The sequence below is a fragment of the Vanacampus margaritifer genome, chromosome 1, assembly GCF_051991255.1.
Source record: "Vanacampus margaritifer isolate UIUO_Vmar chromosome 1, RoL_Vmar_1.0, whole genome shotgun sequence".
Classification (NCBI taxonomy): Eukaryota; Metazoa; Chordata; class Actinopteri; order Syngnathiformes; family Syngnathidae; genus Vanacampus; species Vanacampus margaritifer.
The window spans coordinates 52,677,136-52,695,515 of NC_135432.1; the positions used below are offsets into that span (position 1 = coordinate 52,677,136).

General features: G+C 38.7%; 1 protein-coding gene across 1 annotated transcript; it reads right to left on the minus strand.

The window, feature by feature from the left end:
• Positions 1–2,572: 2,572 nt before the first annotated feature.
• bsdc1 (BSD domain containing 1) lies at positions 2,573–12,153 on the minus strand. The gene is made up of 11 exons (XM_077585959.1): positions 11,988–12,153; positions 11,375–11,429; positions 10,696–10,812; positions 10,342–10,509; positions 9,139–9,193; positions 6,166–6,281; positions 6,014–6,082; positions 5,156–5,237; positions 4,612–5,073; positions 4,380–4,483; positions 2,573–4,298 (listed from the first exon to the last, which is right to left on the minus strand). The coding sequence occupies exons 1-11, from the start codon at positions 11,996–11,998 to the stop codon at positions 4,269–4,271; spliced, it is 1,269 nt and encodes a 422-aa protein (XP_077442085.1). The 5' UTR covers positions 11,999–12,153; the 3' UTR covers positions 2,573–4,268.
• Positions 12,154–18,380: the final 6,227 nt, after the last annotated feature.

Sequence of the window (18,380 nt, forward strand, 5' to 3'; positions counted from 1 at the left end):
TAAACCCCACATTCCTCCCAGACACTGCTTCATCCAAACAAAGTGACTAGTTCCCACCACTAGACATTGGGAAAGACAAATCTTTGTCATGGAAAAAAAAAAAGACGTCTTAAGAGTCCTTGGGACATTTTATTTTGTCAGTGACAGATCAACACTTCTTCTTTGTACATGCATAAAACATGTTCATTCTAAATTCCTACAAGGCGGAAAGTACAATTTGATCATCTAGCATGTGCTATCTTCACTCACACACTTTTATCTAGAACAAAAGACACGGGTGTTGAAGAGGAACTCAATATATGGAGCGTGTTTCAGATGGATGAAAACGGTTATAACAGAGACAAACGCACTGATGAAATGAGTGTGAATTCAGAGGCCAGTAGTTATAGAAACCCTGGCAACACATTCCAATGGTGTCTGCCTCCTCCCTCAGAGCGAGTCTTTTGTGCTTATTGAAAAGCAGGGGGGTTACAGGGTTTCTCCCTTTAGGGTACTGAGAATAATACGCACTCCCAAGACAATGACCTCATCCTGACACTTTGTGGTTCGCCTGTGAGCGATGGTGCTCGCGACATTGTACTTGCGGATGGCATGGTAGAAAAGGGAGTGGGATACAGGAAGTGTTCTGTCAACAATGGATTATGAGGAATGTTGCAAAGACCCTCAGGAGGGATGTAGATCTCTCTCCACTGTCTTTGTTTGCCCAACTGATCTGTGCATGATATTGGCAATTGCTGGTTGGCCGTTAGTGGTGGAGTGTCAAACACACACATAAAGACAAGCTCGGGTGGGTGGTGAGCTTCGACAGGAAATTCCTTTACAGCTTTTCTGCTGACTAAGGACTACAAGTGAGAACTGAGTAAGAAGGAATGTAATGTATAGTGTCTGTGTAATTTGGGGTCCAGTTTGGGCAACATATGCAGAAGACCTTACTATACAGCTGTGAATGAGCTGCTGTGGAACTACAGGAGCCATAAAATAATTAAATAAGCAGATAAGCAATAAGCCTAATTTCTTCTTCTTAGTTGCCAACTCTAAATTGCTTAGTTGGCCTTTATAGCATGTTCATATTATTTAACAAGACTGCCGGGGTGAATAGATTTGTTAAATGCCTAATTGTCTTTATCACACCCATCAATGTTTACATGCAGGAGATCACAGATCAAGTTTCTGTTGAAACATCCATTAAGTAAATTCCAATCTTGGTGTGTGATGTCAACGATAAATTTAGCTGCTGTCAATTTAGATCAGTCTGGATAAGGTATGCGCTAATAGTCATCAGTCCATTTAGTCCATGCAATAATCCCACCAACAACTGTTACTACACTCCACTGATCTAAACACAAATGACAAAAAAAAAAAAAAAAAACTGAGCAGAGAATGCATATTGTAATTGCTCAGGAGTCCTTTCACAATGACCTATATTAGCTCAGATGCTGCAAATACAAAAGCCACACACATGGAAAAGCTGGATGATGGTTGGTTGAATCCCACTTTTGGCAAATGACGAGACATTCGGTGTGAAAATAATTTGCATAAATAAAGCCACAGATGGTGAACAATGGCAATGTGGGGGAACATGTGGTAAGCACGTCTGCGTGACGGATGCCATAGCCAAAAGAAAAGGAGTGGCAGATTGGAACAGCCAAACTGGAACAATAGCGACCTCACGTGGTTTATGTTGGATATTGCAGGCAGTTTTGTACAGACGCACTGATCTCAGCTCCAGGATGAAGCCATTATTGTTCCATGAAGGTATGGTGTTCTTTTGAGTAGTGTTGCTTTTATAACATATTTCTCACGTGTGAGATTTCATTATGGTTTGTAGGTTGAACTTTTAGAAGGACTTTAAAATGGTGGCAGGTGTACTCCCTTGAGATGGGTTTGAAAGTGTTGGTTAATTCTTAACACAGCAGCTTCCCAGTTATGAGGGTGTGAATAGTTGCGCAAACATTATTTTAGTTGTTTCTTTTTACTTTCCCACTTGAAACACATTACTAGTGTTTTGAATAATTTCTTGGTCTCTTTTTATTTCATAACAGCTTGGCATTTGAACAATGTGTAGACTTAACTGCAGGTTAAAAACAAAACATTCAAATTGAGTTTGACTATACTGTATATCACCACTCGTATGGGCCCATAGACAGAAGAGGTAAATTGATTGTACACCGATGACTAATTCGATCCAAGGTGTGTATGTAACATTTGCACTATAATAATGCACCACAATATCCAAACACTTCTGTAACCTATAAGCATATTAATGTCTGTAGAATATAACATTCTTTAAAAAAAAAGCTGTAAATAAACCACACATTTTAATTTCATGCTATTATGAAGTGTCCAGTATGTAGTCTGCTTTGTGATTTTGTTTGTTGTCCTGCTGAGATTTTTGGAATACACTGAGGATGAGGAAAGAACTTCAGGTATGAGTGGCAAGTTCCTGTACATCTTATACTATAATTGAAAATACCAAACACCCCACTAATTACAGTACATTTCCAGTCGTCTCCGGTTGATCCTCTGCAACAACATCTGGATGATTTCGTGGTGTAAGAAAAATGAAACTTAGTTCGCCATGAAACTTTTATTGGCATGAACAATTGAGATTTCATTTGGAAAACAACTCATTATGAAAATAATGTGGCAAGCTTTAAGATGGGAAAACAGAAATTGTGTTAAAGTGTGCTCCAACTTCCAAGTGTGTCTCACAAACGTACAGTGGATGACAGACATGCAACACTCTGTCCTAGAACGTATCTCCCAATACGTAACAATGTTTTGCACAATGTTAAATTGAGGAGCCAAAGGACTTGATAGGAAATTCTGTGTATCGTTTTTCTTTCCTCAAATCCATCCAAACTGGTCACCAAAAAAAAAACACATGGCACATAGACAAACCATTCACACCAAAGGACAATTTAGAATCCTCAATTGATCCATTATGCATGTTTTTGAAATGTGAGAGGATGCCGGAGCACCCGGAGAAAGCCCAGGCAAGTAAAAGAAGAACATGCAAACGCCACACGAGCCCAGAATTGAACCTCCAATCTAAAAAAATGTGCAGCAGATGTGCTAACTACTCGCCCCGCAACCTCCCCATCAGATGCTCCTCAGAATAGAAACGGAAGCATGCAAGCATTGCTGTAGTGTGCAGTTGCTTTATTTGACAGGTCACCAGAGGAAACTAGAACTATTGTCAGCATAACAGGTGCAATCAAAAGCATCTCTCCACTAGAGTAAGACAGACAGATGAACACGACAGCAGTAAATGTACCAACATAACAATGAGCCTGCAAGATTCTGTATTTTAAATTCATCAAAACTATTCAGAACAGATGGCTTATGCAGACTTGTTTATACAGAGCCATGCAAAAGTATTCATCCCCCTTTTTTTGTTTTGTTTTATGTTTTTGTTACAAACTATTTTTAATATAATTTATTTGAGGGATCAGGGGCTGGAGTCTAAGTGCACATTTTCAGTTTTCAAAAAGAAAAAGAAAGAGAAAATGTTAAACAGATGAGAGTAAAATGAATGTTTTCGACCATCAAGGAAAACTATGTCTGCACTCGGGGGGCAAGACAAAGACTGATTTTATTTTATTTTATAATGGCTGTGTCAAAATACAACGTACCGACTTTAGGGAGTGATGCACATCACATTTTTTATACTATTTTAAAATTTCATATAAAGAAATCATTTCAATTAGAGGTTGTAGCGTAAGAAAATGTGTAAAAATCTAAGTGTGTGAATACTTTTGCTAAGGACTGTAAATATTTGCATCAACAGCAAAAAAAAAATGAAGGTGGGCAAAAAGGGTATGCTTAATAATTGCTCTTTAATCAAAATTGACTGTTGTCATATTGGGGACAAGCAGCACTTGCGTTATTTTTAGCCAACAGTTAAGCCAGCAAAGACATACACGAACTAATAGTACAAAGAAAAAAAAGAGGAGTTCCACCATTTGTTGTGAGAAGACATCTTGATGATTACAACCTCCATCTATTTAACTTGTGTCATTTGCTCTGCGTTCCAAAGTAACTCCGAGATATAGTCAGGGCCTTTGTTATGTCACGTTGCCTGACTTAGAGGCCTACCTAAATCTTGTCTCCCTTTACAACTGGTTTGCCAAATTGGTCCAAACCTTGCAGTGAAATCTCCAACTGACCATTATGACAAGGTGACAGTGTGGACAAAGATTCAACGAATGGTTCATCTGCTGAGAACTAGCTTGGATGGCAGGGCATGGTTGGTGCTGCGGAAGCCGTCATTCCCAGTTCTCCCAGTCTTCTTCCAACTTGGTTCAACAAAGGAAAAATAAAACACTTAAGTATTCCACCAATTGATAAACTACTGTAAATGAGGAGAAAACACAAACCTCTCCAGAAGCTTCAATTTTAGAAAGCGCCATTTGAACTTCTTCCTCTGTCATGTCGAGATCAAAGTCTTTCTCCCAGTCCTCGCTCACATCAGTACTTGAGCCTAGTGGACAGAAGAGGAATTACAGCCTTAAACTTTCTGTCAACTTGGCTGTTCCATCAACAAATGATTAATGACGACAACAACAAAAAAAAAAAGACAAAAAAATAATAATTCTCATATGACTGTACCTTTTTTGCCGTTGTTAGAAGGCGTAGACTTGCCACTGTCGGAGTTGAGCTCAAACACTCTCAGGTCGTGAGGTCCTTCCTCCTTTGCAGCCTCTCCTTTTGGGGTCGTTGCTGTCACTCTCTCCACAGTGACCTCAGACTGGCTTCCAGTTTCCATTTGTGCCTCAGGAGCCGAATCGCAAGTCTGCTCAGGCATCTGCGCTTTTTGCATCTTGTCTACAACATCGTCCACAGTGACCTCGGTCAGCTTTTTTGCCAGCTTGGTGACGACGGCCTCGGGCAGCACCTCCAGCTGCGTTGGCAGACTGACGCTGTCGCTGCTAATCGAGAGGGTGGCGTCACGTTCTTCACTGGGAGACAGGGTCGCACTACTCAGCTGCGTGGTTGTTGAGGGGGTCGTCGAAGGTGCAAGCGCCTGCGTTGAGCTCGTTTTCAATTGTGGCGTGGCACCGAGGAAGTCGTCTAACAGGAACAGAGAAAGACATCAAGGTAATGTGAGTGAGTGCAATTTAAAAATGAAGTCTGTAAGTGGTTAATAGCATACCCTCCTCTTCCTCCCAGCCAAGGGTCTCTGTGTGGGAAGTCTGTTCTGCTCTCTGCTTCAGCGCCACTCGCCGTGCCTCCTCCTGAGTACAGAAACAATACATGTGTCGAATTATTTGCACCAATATAACCATTGCACCCACATATTTGTTAATCAAATGATTTTCTTTAAAGCAAAGAAATTAGAGCAGCACTAAATTGATGAAAACCATCCATGTAATTAACATTTTAGTCATAAACATGCATGTAAAAAAACAAACTATGATGTACATTTTATGTATCCAACAAGTCGATATGTACATGTGGTGGGAGGCCTACAGTATGTGCATGGCTGACACTGGCAGAATGTTTCTCTGCGTGAATTGTATCCTTTGCCATCCTCATTTACTTGTATTTGTATCTGTCTGAAAACAACTGGTATCGAACATCAGGGGGGGAAGCTGCATCCAAGTTTTACTGCGCTGTCACTGACAATTGTATGCAAATTCGGATTCTTGCAAGCGCGAGAAGACCTCATAATGGCGGCCAATTTAAGGCATACATGAAGGCAGATGCGATTTTTTTGGAATAAGTAATTTTTAGAACAATTGACATCTTGAATTTAGTTCCCCTTTTAATGGTAATGTAAGAGTTGCAAGACAGTTTAAAATATTTTTTTCATGTTTACAGTTTAAACTATTAATATAGGCAATTATAAACATGGGAAGGCATCAACAAGGGGGATTAGTTAGACCAAATTTGTCATATTCCAACTAGGCAGCAGGGGGCACCAAAGACTATGAAACAAGTTGCGAGCAAGCCAACTGGCCCAAGAGGTTAAAAATGAAGGACTATAGTGTGTTCTGAAGGATGCGTTTACCTGGTCAAGCTGGAATACTTTGTAGAAGTACCTCTGCCAGAACTCTGAATGGGCAACCGCTGCTGGAACCTTTAATTGAAATATCCAAAAACAAACACATCTCCTGATTATTTTCTTTCGCACTAATGGTAGCATCCCAAAAGTAAACATACCATTTTTGTGTAAAGCGCTCGTATTGAGGGACTGCTAACCAACAGCTCAGAGATCTCTCCTTTCTTATCCTCCATACTGAAGTTGGATAGCCAGGTGTCAAATTGCTCTGCGGGGCCTGGGGGGAAAACAGTGTAAAATACAGTGTAATAACACATCTGAACAAGTGTAAAGGCAGCCAATACCACACAAATCTACACACCCCACTAATCATCCTACTCTATTGTGTATAGGCATCTTACATCACCATCTCATAATAAAGAGAACTAAACGCAAACATGTATGTTTCCATACAACTCCTCAGAGATAACTCGCTGCAAAAGATATTGAGCAAGGCGCTAAAGTTCACAAGGGAGTTAAAGAGGCTGTTAAGTCAATGATGACCACTCAAGCGATTCATTTTTTCCTCCCTAACCAATGCACGATCAATTCAAGGCTTTATCCTCAGAGGGAAGTTATAATAAAAATATTGATGACTGGTCTCCAGTCTACTTAGTCGTAAGTGCTTTTAAGTGAATGAATGAAAAAGTAAATGGACGCCATTCTGCATTTAGCATGGACACATGAATCATGTCGCTTTGGTCAACCAATCATATACTGAATCAATGGACTGTAATTATTTCCATCGAGGTGCATTTAGTATTTAGTGTAATAGAATATTAATGTTTCATTTATTCATTTTTTTTTTGGGGGGGGGGGGGGGGCAAGGTGAGGAAAAGCATTCTGTGAAACTAGAAGCCAGTTTGGAGTGCACAGGTCTGGTATTTGTAATGTCTCATTCAGACTAGGACAATTCTAAATTTAATGGTAATAGAGAATAGAATAGAGAGAATTCACGGGACACATTGACAATTGTATGTAACAAAAACATTAGAGGTGGTATTCATGGATGCTTGTTTTGGGTAGGGAAGGGCGAGTACCGACACCTGGTATCTGTATCGGACTGATACCTGGCCTTATTTCAAGGAATCAGTACTTGCGAAGGCAACCGTTACCTCTTGTGGCCGTTTTACCATGAGGAACCAGAAATGAGAAGAATGGAAAAGTGCCATTCATGTCATGCAATTTTAAGGAAAATTTATTTTAAATTATGTCATTTTTTGGTGAGATTTTATGTATCAAAAGTACCGGTGGTGATTACTTCTACTGGTATTTGTCTGGAAAAAAAAAGTGGTATAAAACATCCTAGTTTTGAGTCAATGTGTTATTAGATGGCAAAAGTAAAATTGTGTAATCCATATCAAGCAGGTACACATTTTCTTGGCATATTGTTTGAAATAAAGTGTCTGTTTGTGCCAATACTTTTCGGTCAGGTTTCCAAATAAGGAGATAGTATTTGCTTTAGAATAGATTAACCGTATCATGTTGCACTCACTTTTTGAACCGTTGTGTACGGCCACTGGCCAGTGACAAAGACGCCTTGCTTTGCGAAGGTCCACACCCGGACGATCAAGCATTTAAATTAATTTGTTAAAATGTATATTTACTTGTACATTTATGTTTCCATAATTATTTACACAGACTTTTTTTTTTTTTTTTACAAGTATCTAAGTTGATGTGTCAAATCTGCTGCTCTCCCTCATTCACTCGCATTTACCTATGGTATGCTAGCATCTGATTGGATAGTGTTAGTCAGCTGATAGGGGATCAGGAAGTGTTGTCGCTCTGGCTGCGGTGAATGACGAGTAAACTTTTAATGAAAGAATTAATCCGTCTCCATCATTTCATTTTTTCATTTGTGTCCCATTAACCACCATCGAATCCTCACATGATTAGTCTACAGCTACGCTACGTGTATTTCTCATAAGTTTGTGAGTTTTTTTTCCTCTCAAATCTGCCACTATAAAGTCGTAAAATTGCGATATAAAATAAACATTTTGTAAAGTCGCAAATTTGCGATAAAAACTCGTAAATTTTCGAGTTCATAAAGTGACAAATTTGCGACATCAGGCTTAGAAGCACCGGACAGTATTAATTGTGTTTGCAGGACCTCTTTTTGCTCTGTCCCAAACGTACGGACAGAAATTGGTATAAAAAAAGAAGAAGCTTTTGGGTACTCAGCACCATCAGCCAGGAATCTTCTACAGAATGACTTAAAGCTCAAAGAACTGGTGTCCTTAAATGTTTTTAAATCTAATTTAAAAGACATGGAAACAGCTTCCATACAGTGTCGATGTTTTTAGCTTGGCTGTTTGAACAATTTTATTGCTCCTTTAATCCAAAATGTTGTACTTTGTACATTTTTTAATTTGTCCTTCTCTGTACTGTATGCCTCTAACTTTGTGTTCTTTTGCTGCTGCCTGTCTTGGGCCTGGCGACGTCTCTCTTAAAAAAGAGGTTTTTAATCTCAATGGGATAAATCTGGTTAAATAAAGGTTAAAAGAAAAAATAATGTTATGCTTAAATATATATATATATATATATATATTATTTTTTAAGATTGAAGTGCCATTGGAAGACCCCCAAAAAGTTGCAAAAACCCTGTAACGGGTTCATAATTTTAGTGAAGCCTTAACATATCAAAGCAGCCTTTGAGACAACATCATTGAACAATAGCTACAATGGCACCAGTGCCTCAACTTATGAGTTTTTTTTTTCACGAGCAAGCTTCATACAGTGTAAGTCAGTGCTCGTGTGAAATGGGGGGGGGGGGGGGGGTTGAGCTGTTATAAGGTGCAACTAGCAGAACCTTGCTTTACAAACAAACCAGTTTTTAAACAAAATTTTGGGCCTAATATTGTTTGAGGTTTGCAAATAGTTTTCACATCCATGCACAACACTTGTGTGCTGTCGCACACTCGCATAGCGTAAACATCATTCGCTATGCAAAACTCGTATTTCCGGTATCTTTGGAGTTTGTTTTTGTTGTTAAGCCTTCAGTATGGCTACCATGATGGCTTGTTGTTGACAGAACAAATTAAACTCTTAAGTCAAGGTACGACCATATTTGACTTCACATCTCCGATCTGTCTTACCATCAGGCTCATTGCAATATGTGGCGGGATCAGCCTGCAGACTGTAGAGACGTGCCTGTAAGGACAAAATATGATGTTATGCATTTACACTGGAAACCAGGCATTTGCATACACAATTAAGACAAAAATGCTTTTTTCCCCCTCACTGCCTAATATTAAATTAGACTAAATGTTTCTGTTTTAGGTCAATTAGGATTACCCAATTATCAAATTATTTTTATTTGTTAAATGGCTGAATAAGAAAATACTATTTTTAAGACGATTTTCATTACTTTCTTCAGTCATAATTTTACATACAGTATTTTAAGATTGTTTTGCCTTAAAATAATTTGGGAAAACCAAGCTCATAACAGCATGCCTTTGAAAGCTTCCGATTAGTTTATTGACAACATTTTGCTCAATTAGAAATACACTTGTCACCTGTGGATGTAATTGAAGGCACACCTGAAACACGCTGCTTCCTCAAGCAAAATCACTGGAAAATCAAAAGAAATCCGCCAAGATATCATGAAGACGATTGTGGACTTGTACAAGTCAAGTTATTCTTTGAGGGGAATTTCCAGGAGCCTGATCGTGCCACGTTCATCTGTTCAATTGCACGCAAGTCTAACCACCTTCGGAATGTCCAGCCATCATTCCACTGACGGAAGCTTACAAGATTGAGAACATCATCTCGGAATTGGGAAATAGCATTAGTGGAAGCACCATGTTGTGGGGTTGTTTTACTGCAGGAGAGACTGCAGCACTCCAGAAAACAGATGCCATCATGAGGAAAGAACTTTATGTGGCAATACTGAAGCAATATCTCAAGCCATCAGACAGGAAGTTGAAGCTTTGGCGGGTCTTCCAGATGTATAATGACCAAAAGCATAAGCTAAGCTAAACTGGTTACAAACAGGCTTATGGGAATCAAAGTCAACATTTTGGAGAGGCCATCACAAAGCCTTGATGTCAATCCTATTGAACATTTATAGGCATACTTGGCTCGGATAAACCAATTCTGTCAGGAGGAATGGGCCAAAAGTCCTGCCAAGTGCCAACTATGACAAAATGTGGAAAGATATAAAAAAATATATAAAGATATAAAAAATGTAATACAGTTTAAAGGCAATGGTACCAAATAAGTATTTAGAATGGTGTTGAACTGTCACAACGCTGCAACAATTCTGTTAACTGTCACAAAAAGTAAGATTATGGCCACACCTTTGAACTGTCGTACACTTCTGTAGTTCCTGCTGGTGTTGCCACCAATGTGATAACATCGCAGTCAATAGTTTTATCCGGGGGTGGAGCAAGTGTATCTGTTATGACTCCTAGGAAGCTAGAGAGGCTCTTCTTCACCTTCTCTGTTGTCTCTGATGAGCCTTCAACCTAGAAAGAATCAGTCATTTTGTTGAGAGTTAAGCATTTTTCTCAGTCCAAATGATTCCCCAAAATTACAAATTTTCCACAAAACCAATAACGTTCCATAAATGTCAAGCCTATTCAAATTACTGACAAAAAAATAAATAAATATGAGGGGCAGAAGCAATGAAAAATGTTAAGTGAGTAACTTACCGCTAACTTGTTTTTGACAGCCGTGGCTGTGGCCACAATTGAACAGGCTGTGTCATGCTGTACCACTGTGGAGAACTCTGTCAAGTCCCTCTTAATAAACTCTAAGGCCTCAGACGACTGTAATGAAAATAACTTTATTACAATTTGAATAAAGATTCATATAGCCACAATGAGCTACCATAGCCACAACACAGTGAATGTCTGCTGTTGTTGCTGCTGAATGTTATGCTTATTGTGCTTGACGTCACAGGTGAGCTGGAGCCTATCCTATCCCGCATCTTTAGGTGAGACTTAATATGCAAGTTTTTCAAAAGTGGAAAGGAAGTCTCAGTAGAACTCAGGAAATATCAGCAGAACGTTGTTGAATGGCATATGCAAACTCATCATATAAAGCAATGCTTGCCAAAAGCGTCACTGTGCTGTGTGTCAGAGTTGTTCATATTCTGTAGAGGGGAAAAAATAGTTACCTTTATATTGCATCGGTATTGGAATAAGACAGCAATGTTGCTGAAGCACTTACAAAGATCTTCTGAATAAAAACAACCTGATTTCTGTAGGCATTTAAATGTAATTTGTAAACCCAAGCTATTCAATCTAAACACTCAAGAAACATTAGCTGTAAAATTACAGTTTAAAAACACACGCAGCTTAGAATATGATGTGGACAATGAACAGTTACCTTGTCTTTAACGGCCTGGAAGCTTTGATGAAGCCAGCCTCCCCACCAGCTTTCTCTGTCATGGTATGCACATTAGATTCACATCAGCTAGATTCACACCAACAGCAAAAATCTGCATGCCCCTAGAATCACTTTCCTGCTGTAAAGTCATAATAGACTGCGCATAACCTCGCGGAATCTGCGTCAGCTTGCTGCGAATTGGCTAACGGTTGGTGACAGTTTGAGGTAGTAAGCTAACAGTCTAGCAAAACAAACGCTTCGCTGTGCTCTGTTATTGATGCTTTGCAAAACTATTTGACTGGTTAAATAAGCACATCAGACGTGGACATAAGGAATATTTCCATGTTATTATTCGTTAAGTGGTGATTAAAGTAGCAAGAGAGCAAATATGTCAAAGCTAAGCTAACGGTAGCTAGGCTATATTTTTGTAAACAAACGCACTTCCTGTAATGATTCCGAACATTATTCACAACACCAGTTTGTGCATATCAGTTTCACGAAATAATGATAGCAACGCTTACGAATTGCAAATACATCTACTAATAATGTTCTCGAAAACACATTCTTAGATAAAACAACTTTTAGTAAAACTAATATTAGAGTTCAGACTCACCCTTCAGCCATGATCTTTCTGCGATGACATCATCAGTATTTACTGAACTCTAACCCCAGTTACGTCAAAGAAATGCACATGCGACGAAAACAACATGCAACATCATCAAATATTGATATATACGTAACAATCAGACACTTTGGTTCACATTTTGGTCAGCTTTATTTCTCACTTTATATGTATAGTATATTCTACTGTCGTCATATTAGGCTGTCTACGGTGGTCTAAGAAGACCAATACGGCTGGACAAAGCTGATAACTCACGTAATACACGTTGCTTTGACAAATTAAAATGTATTTTATGGTGAAAAACATTAAGATGAAAAACATTCAGACATAATAATAATAATAATGAAAATAATAATAATATTTTTTATTGTTGGTCTTTTTTTTCTTTTTTTCTTTTCTTTTTTTCTTCCTTTGGTTGTTGGTCTTGAGGGTCCAGCATTTTTGAAAAACGTTTCATAAATTTTTTTTTGTCATGTTTTCAAGGAAAAATAGGTAATTAACAATTTACATATTTTGATGAGTTCTGATCGACCGTCAATGGTACACTTGTTACCATAAATTGTATTTGCCATATAATGTATTGTGCTTTTACTGTTTAGTGCAACCCTGTTACAGGCATACATAACTTACTAATAATTCTGAATAAATCCTTACTCTTAAAAATAAGTTACATTTTACTTGACTTATTTTTAGTATTACTACTGATAATTAAAGTCACAGGGTTGCAAATTTAAAGCAGAAGAGAAGACTTACCTCAGGGCTGTTAACTTTTGACCAAACCTTGGAATGAGACATTGGTTGGGCCCCAGTAGTCAGGTGGGCCTAGTTACCGTATGAAGCTTAAAGAATTTGTGTGATGGTAAAATAAAAAAAAACTATTTTAAAAAACGGCAAATCAAACCCATTGAAATTAGTAAGCCATACAAAATTTGAGCAACTCACTAAGGGGGGACTGAGTACACCAGGAGCAGAGGATAATGTAACAGGCAATACGGCGGTGTTTAAGATTTATTTTATTTATTCATCAAAGCAATGTTGTTACTGTGTGTATTTTCAATTTTTTTTTTAGAGAAAACATGGCAATTAATTAGTTAATTTACAGACATATACAAGTGTATCTAAGGTTCATTCCAGAATTGGAGGACTTTTTACGCTGCACTCATCACATTTAAAAAATTCCACATGCAGTTTCTGAGTAAATTTACTTGTCCTGAGACCAAATTTTAAAAAAAAAAAAGAAGAAGAAGAAGAAAGAGAACAGAATGCTTGAAAATAGCTAATAAGTCTGGAATACTCCCTAAAATGCAATTTTTCTCTTGTGCTCGTAAGTTTACGAGTTTACATTGGGGCATGTAAACTTATGAGCACAATAGAAAAATTGCATTTTACGAGATACATTATAGTCTACAAATTTTTTAAATCTTTGGTTGTTCAATCCCTACCATGGAGAACAAATTATGTCCAGGCCATGCATATGCGTGCGTACGTCTGTGTGTGTGTGCCTGTGTTGCGTGTGTGTCCTGACCCCCCACACCCCACCCACAGCAGCTGTGTTTTCTACTCATTAGTATGTATTCCGTTTTTTTGGCGTGGAGTGGGGGTGAGTCGTCTGTTGGCTTTACTAAACTCAAAATGAAAAGAAAAAACAGACAACACAGCACTGGAAGCGTGTTGTCACTTAATTGAAGATTGCCCTCATCCAGACGTTACACCATGTGTGCATATGTCCTGCAATATGTATCCTCTGTCCAGTGTCTCTTTTGCCTTAATTGGCTCTTTCAGTCTCCCAATTAACTCTGTCAATGCAGATTGAATGAGCCAAGTTAGACAAGTGTTTCTCTATTGATCAGAATCTGATTTAGTTAACATATCCATCTGTCAGAAATATCATAGAATTAATGAGTTTAACTGGCAAGGGTTTTAATGTTTCACCCCATCATTTTATTGGGAAAGAACTTACTTAGGGTCTCCTGACAACCTCACGACTCTAGCTGGATTCTGAAGTATTCGGTTAAGGTGAACGGTATGGGATTTTTAATAGGTTTTAGGCGAACTAATGAGTACGCACTCACACGCACGCACACATGCACACACACGCACGTGCACATACTGTACTCACGCACATACAAAAGAAAAATTTAAAAGAAAAATAAATTTAAAAAAAAGCAATGATGATGACATGTCGAATCGGTAAAATTACCGAATGAACAATACTGAACTCTCAAGAAAAAAAAGGGAAAGAACTAACTGACATTTTAGCAATCATTTTTAACATAAAGTACTCTGAAAAGGTCATAGGCCAGCATTGCGTTGTGTTTGTTTTAAACATGCAATGACAACCATATAATGTACAGAATAATAATTTGTCAGCCTCTCTTAGATTAACATTGCAACATAATATAAGTTACATTATTGAACATAGTCATCTCATTACATGATATAATTATATCTCATAGTTACACAGCTTACAGTTTACCTCAAAACTATTCTTAAACTTATACATAGAGAAAAAAACACACAAAAACACACACATACTGTATGATGCAAAAAAAAAATTATATTTTGTTTAATTATATTACAACACTGCAATTGGCTGGCAACCAGTTCAGGGTGTACCCCGCCTACTGCCCGAAGCCAGCTGGGATAGGCTCCAGCACCCCCCCCCCCCCCCCCCGACCCTTGTGAGGACAAGCGGTTAAGAAAATGGATGGATGGATATATTACAACACTGAATGTGAGTTAAGTTTCGCGACTAATAACCTGTCTGGTAGTTCCTGCTTAGTATCTATGCGCGGAAAGGCAAGTGGTGGCCCACGGGCTCTTGATTAATAAAAATAATTTAAACACAAGAAAGAAAGAAAGAAAGAAAGAAAGAAAGAAAGAAAAGTTTTTAAAGAAAAAATTATAATTTTTTTTTCCTGAAACACAAAAAATATTTGTCACAAACACTGATAAACATTGACTGTATGTTTTTCCACGGGGGTAAACCAACAAATCTTGGGGAAAAAATGGGGAAACAAACAAAATAATAAAAAAACCTGAATTCACATGTCAAACTACGAATATGCATTGACAGTAGTTTTCATTTGTAATATCACTATTCACCACTAGACGACAGACATGGCTTAGTTGCACCGGAACCGTATATTGAGAGAGTTTGGCAAACTCTGCTTCGGCAGGGTAACAAGATGGCGTTCGTATGTCAAGTGACTAGCAGTTGACCAATCACAGCGTGACCAATCAGAGCGTGAACTGGAGTTGGCCAAAACTCTCTAAATACGGCTCTGAGTTGCACTTATACCGCAACATCAGTAAGCCTAACATTTTTTTTTTTTTTATGATATGCAAGACAAACAGAGTACATCAATAATATTAAGATTTTGGGTGACTGTGGAAAAAAATGCACAAAATGAATTTTTGCACTGAATGTTGATTTGCTGTTCAACAGTTTTGTGTTGTTCTTAATGGTAATTTTTATGCATGGGAGCCCTTTGTACTAAATTTATATATAGAGTTTTCTCCGGGTACTCCGGTTTCCTCCCACATTCCAAAGACATGCATGGCAGGTTAATTGAACACTCCAAATTGTCCATAGGTGTGATTGTGAGTATGATTGTTCGTCTCTGTGTGCCCTGCGATTGGCTGGCAACCAGTTCAGGGTGTACCCCGCCTACTGCCCGAAGCCAGCTGGGATAGGCTCCAGCACCCCGCGACCCTTGTGAGGAAAAGCGGTCAAGAAAATGGATGGATGGATATATATATATATATATATATATATATATATATATATATACTTTTATACATGCATTGACAAATGTATTATGAAAATGAAATATCTTAAGGTCATGTATTTTACACACACGCACATATTTTGTCCATATCATCATACATCTGGTTAGAAAGTGTGTGAACGGCGGCACTGACTAAAATAATAATAATAATAATAATGATAATAATAATAATAATAATAATAATAATAATAATAATAATAATAATAATAATAATAATAATGCTCCCCTAAAGCATTTAGGTTGCCTATTCCTGAAGTAAGGTATATTGGCAATGTGCAGTTCAATTCTTCAGTGCGCTCCGGTAAAGGTGCATACACTCAGAAGTGCAGCCAGCGGCTTAGCGCAGATAACAATTTGAAATGAATGAAAATGTTTTAAAATGACTTTTCTGAAGCATTGTTCATATACATCATTGTGACCAAAAGCTGCTGAGGCTGCTTAACGTGTCGCCTTGATGACAGCAGTGGCTGACCGTAATGGTCCACAGAGGACCTGCCCATATTGTATGATTTAAGAAGGATATCCATTACGCAGCACACTCACACCCACGGACACGTTTACTCCAGACTGCTGATGCCACACCGTGGGTTCACACCATCTGGTGCCGATCAGGAAACACCAGCTTTGCACAAGTCAATGTCTCTAATTATCTACCTTGACCAAAGGGAGGCCGGTCCCCACTAATCTCCGCAATGTGTTCTGCTTCCCATTCCCACCTGTGCCCTGATAAAAGGGGGGCCTTGTGGGAGGACCTCGGGTCTCTGTGTCAGGGGACCAGGCACCAGGTGATGCGGCAATGGCGGTCCCCACGCCAGAAGCTTCCCTGCTTGGTTTGGCTGGCAGCTGCCTCCCCCCACTGAGACATCCCACAGCTGACAATTCCCCAGCACTGACAGGGGCTCCTTACAGTGTCAATAGCCTCATATATTAGAGCTAACCGCCTTTGTGGTGAGTGAGGGTGTCAGGCTTTTTGGCCTGACAGCGCTTGTTACCATGATGAAATGTAGATTGAATGGAGGGGGCCTGTGTCTCAGGCACGAGAGCTCGGACACCCCCAGCCTTTGTGTCCCACGCATGGCTATTGTTCAACCCCATTCAGGGCTCTCGGGAGAAGGAGGAGGCCCGAGAGGAAGGTGGGTGAGAATGAGTTACATCTCTTCATTTCTCCCCTGATCTGCGGCTCATCTGTCAGCCGTGGGAGGATAAGCATGTATTTTACACGCTTGATTTGTTGCTAAGTGAAGGCAAGTCATTGTTGTGTTGTTTGCCTAAATCATGTTCATGGTTATCAGTGTGTTTGCACTTTAGCTGATTAATCTATTTGTGGACATTTTATGGTTGGGATGTGCAGAAATATATTTATTGTATTTATTTATTTTTAATTATTTTTACTTTCGAGAGTCTGGTCACCTTGTGCCCTCTGCTGCAACTTGCTCTTTGTGTGTAGATAACCAAGTCATTATGAGACAGTGACAAATAGTTGTCCTAGAGCTTAAGGACATAGCTACGTCCCTCGCCTGCGTCGGACAAAAGTGACGCGCCTTCCTGGCGCCTGTGTTGTCCTTTCATCTCCTACACCCTGTTGAGGTAAAGATGGATGGTCCCCAGGCTCAAGAACGGCACATTCAGCTTCTGTGTTGTCGCATTGTGTCGCCCTTCTGTCCCTCTTTTGCTCTTTAAGAGGTCAGTGCCTCGAAAGCTGGTTAGCAACCAATGATATCCTTAATCTACTTTTCTTTCTTTTTTTACCCTTCTCCTTTGTCCTAGTGGCAGAGATGGGAAGTGATGAAGTACAAATACTTTTTTACTGTGCTTGAGTAGTTTTTTTCCATTATTTTGTACTTTCCTGAGTATTTATTTTTTTACACTACTTTTTACTTTTATCCGTTACATTTTAACATGAGTATCTGTACTTTTTACTTGTATATCTTCAAAACAAGGTCATTACTGTTGTTTTTAAATGCGTAAAAACGATTAGCTGACCTCAATGTCTCCTGGCTCCGCCAATCATATGAAGCGTACACGGTCCCGTGCATCCCAGCTTGTGATTGACTCTACTACATGTTATCACATGACATGCAATTGGCTAGATTAGAACAACTCAGAGAGTCAACTAGCCAATGTATACCCATTTTTGCTCTATTAGCTAATATCTTTCATATTCACATAGCAGGAAACATCTGCTAAAAATACTTTTTACTTCTACTCGTCAAGTAAATTTCAGAATCTGTACTTTTTAAAACTTTTACTTGAGTAATTATTTGAGTTAGTACTTTTACCAAACTACTTTACTTTTATACTCAAGTAGAGAATGTCAGTACCTTCCCCATCTCTGCCTAGTGGTGTCCAAGCTTTTGTGACATGTTATTCTGTGCTTTTATAAGTATGACAACTCAACTCTTTCCATAAGTTATGTCTCGTAAAAAATGTAAATACTTAGAAGGTGGTGTATTTATTTAAAACATAAGAAGTATCATTACACCCCCCCTTCCACCCTCCTCTTGTGGCCAATTTTACAATCAGGAAATAGAAATTTAAATAATAGAAATTTTAAATAAAAATGTTGAGCTATATGTGTCTTTCTTTAAAATTA

Excerpts from the sequence above, each read along its gene's own strand:
- bsdc1 (XM_077585959.1), bottom strand. Across the intron at positions 10,813-11,374 it reads TCCAGGCCGTTAAAGACAAG|TCGTCTGAGGCCTTAGAGTT; the intron begins GTAACTGTTCAT and ends TTTTCATTACAG. Across the intron at positions 6,083-6,165 it reads GAGCGCTTTACACAAAAATG|GTTCCAGCAGCGGTTGCCCA; the intron begins GTATGTTTACTT and ends TTTCAATTAAAG.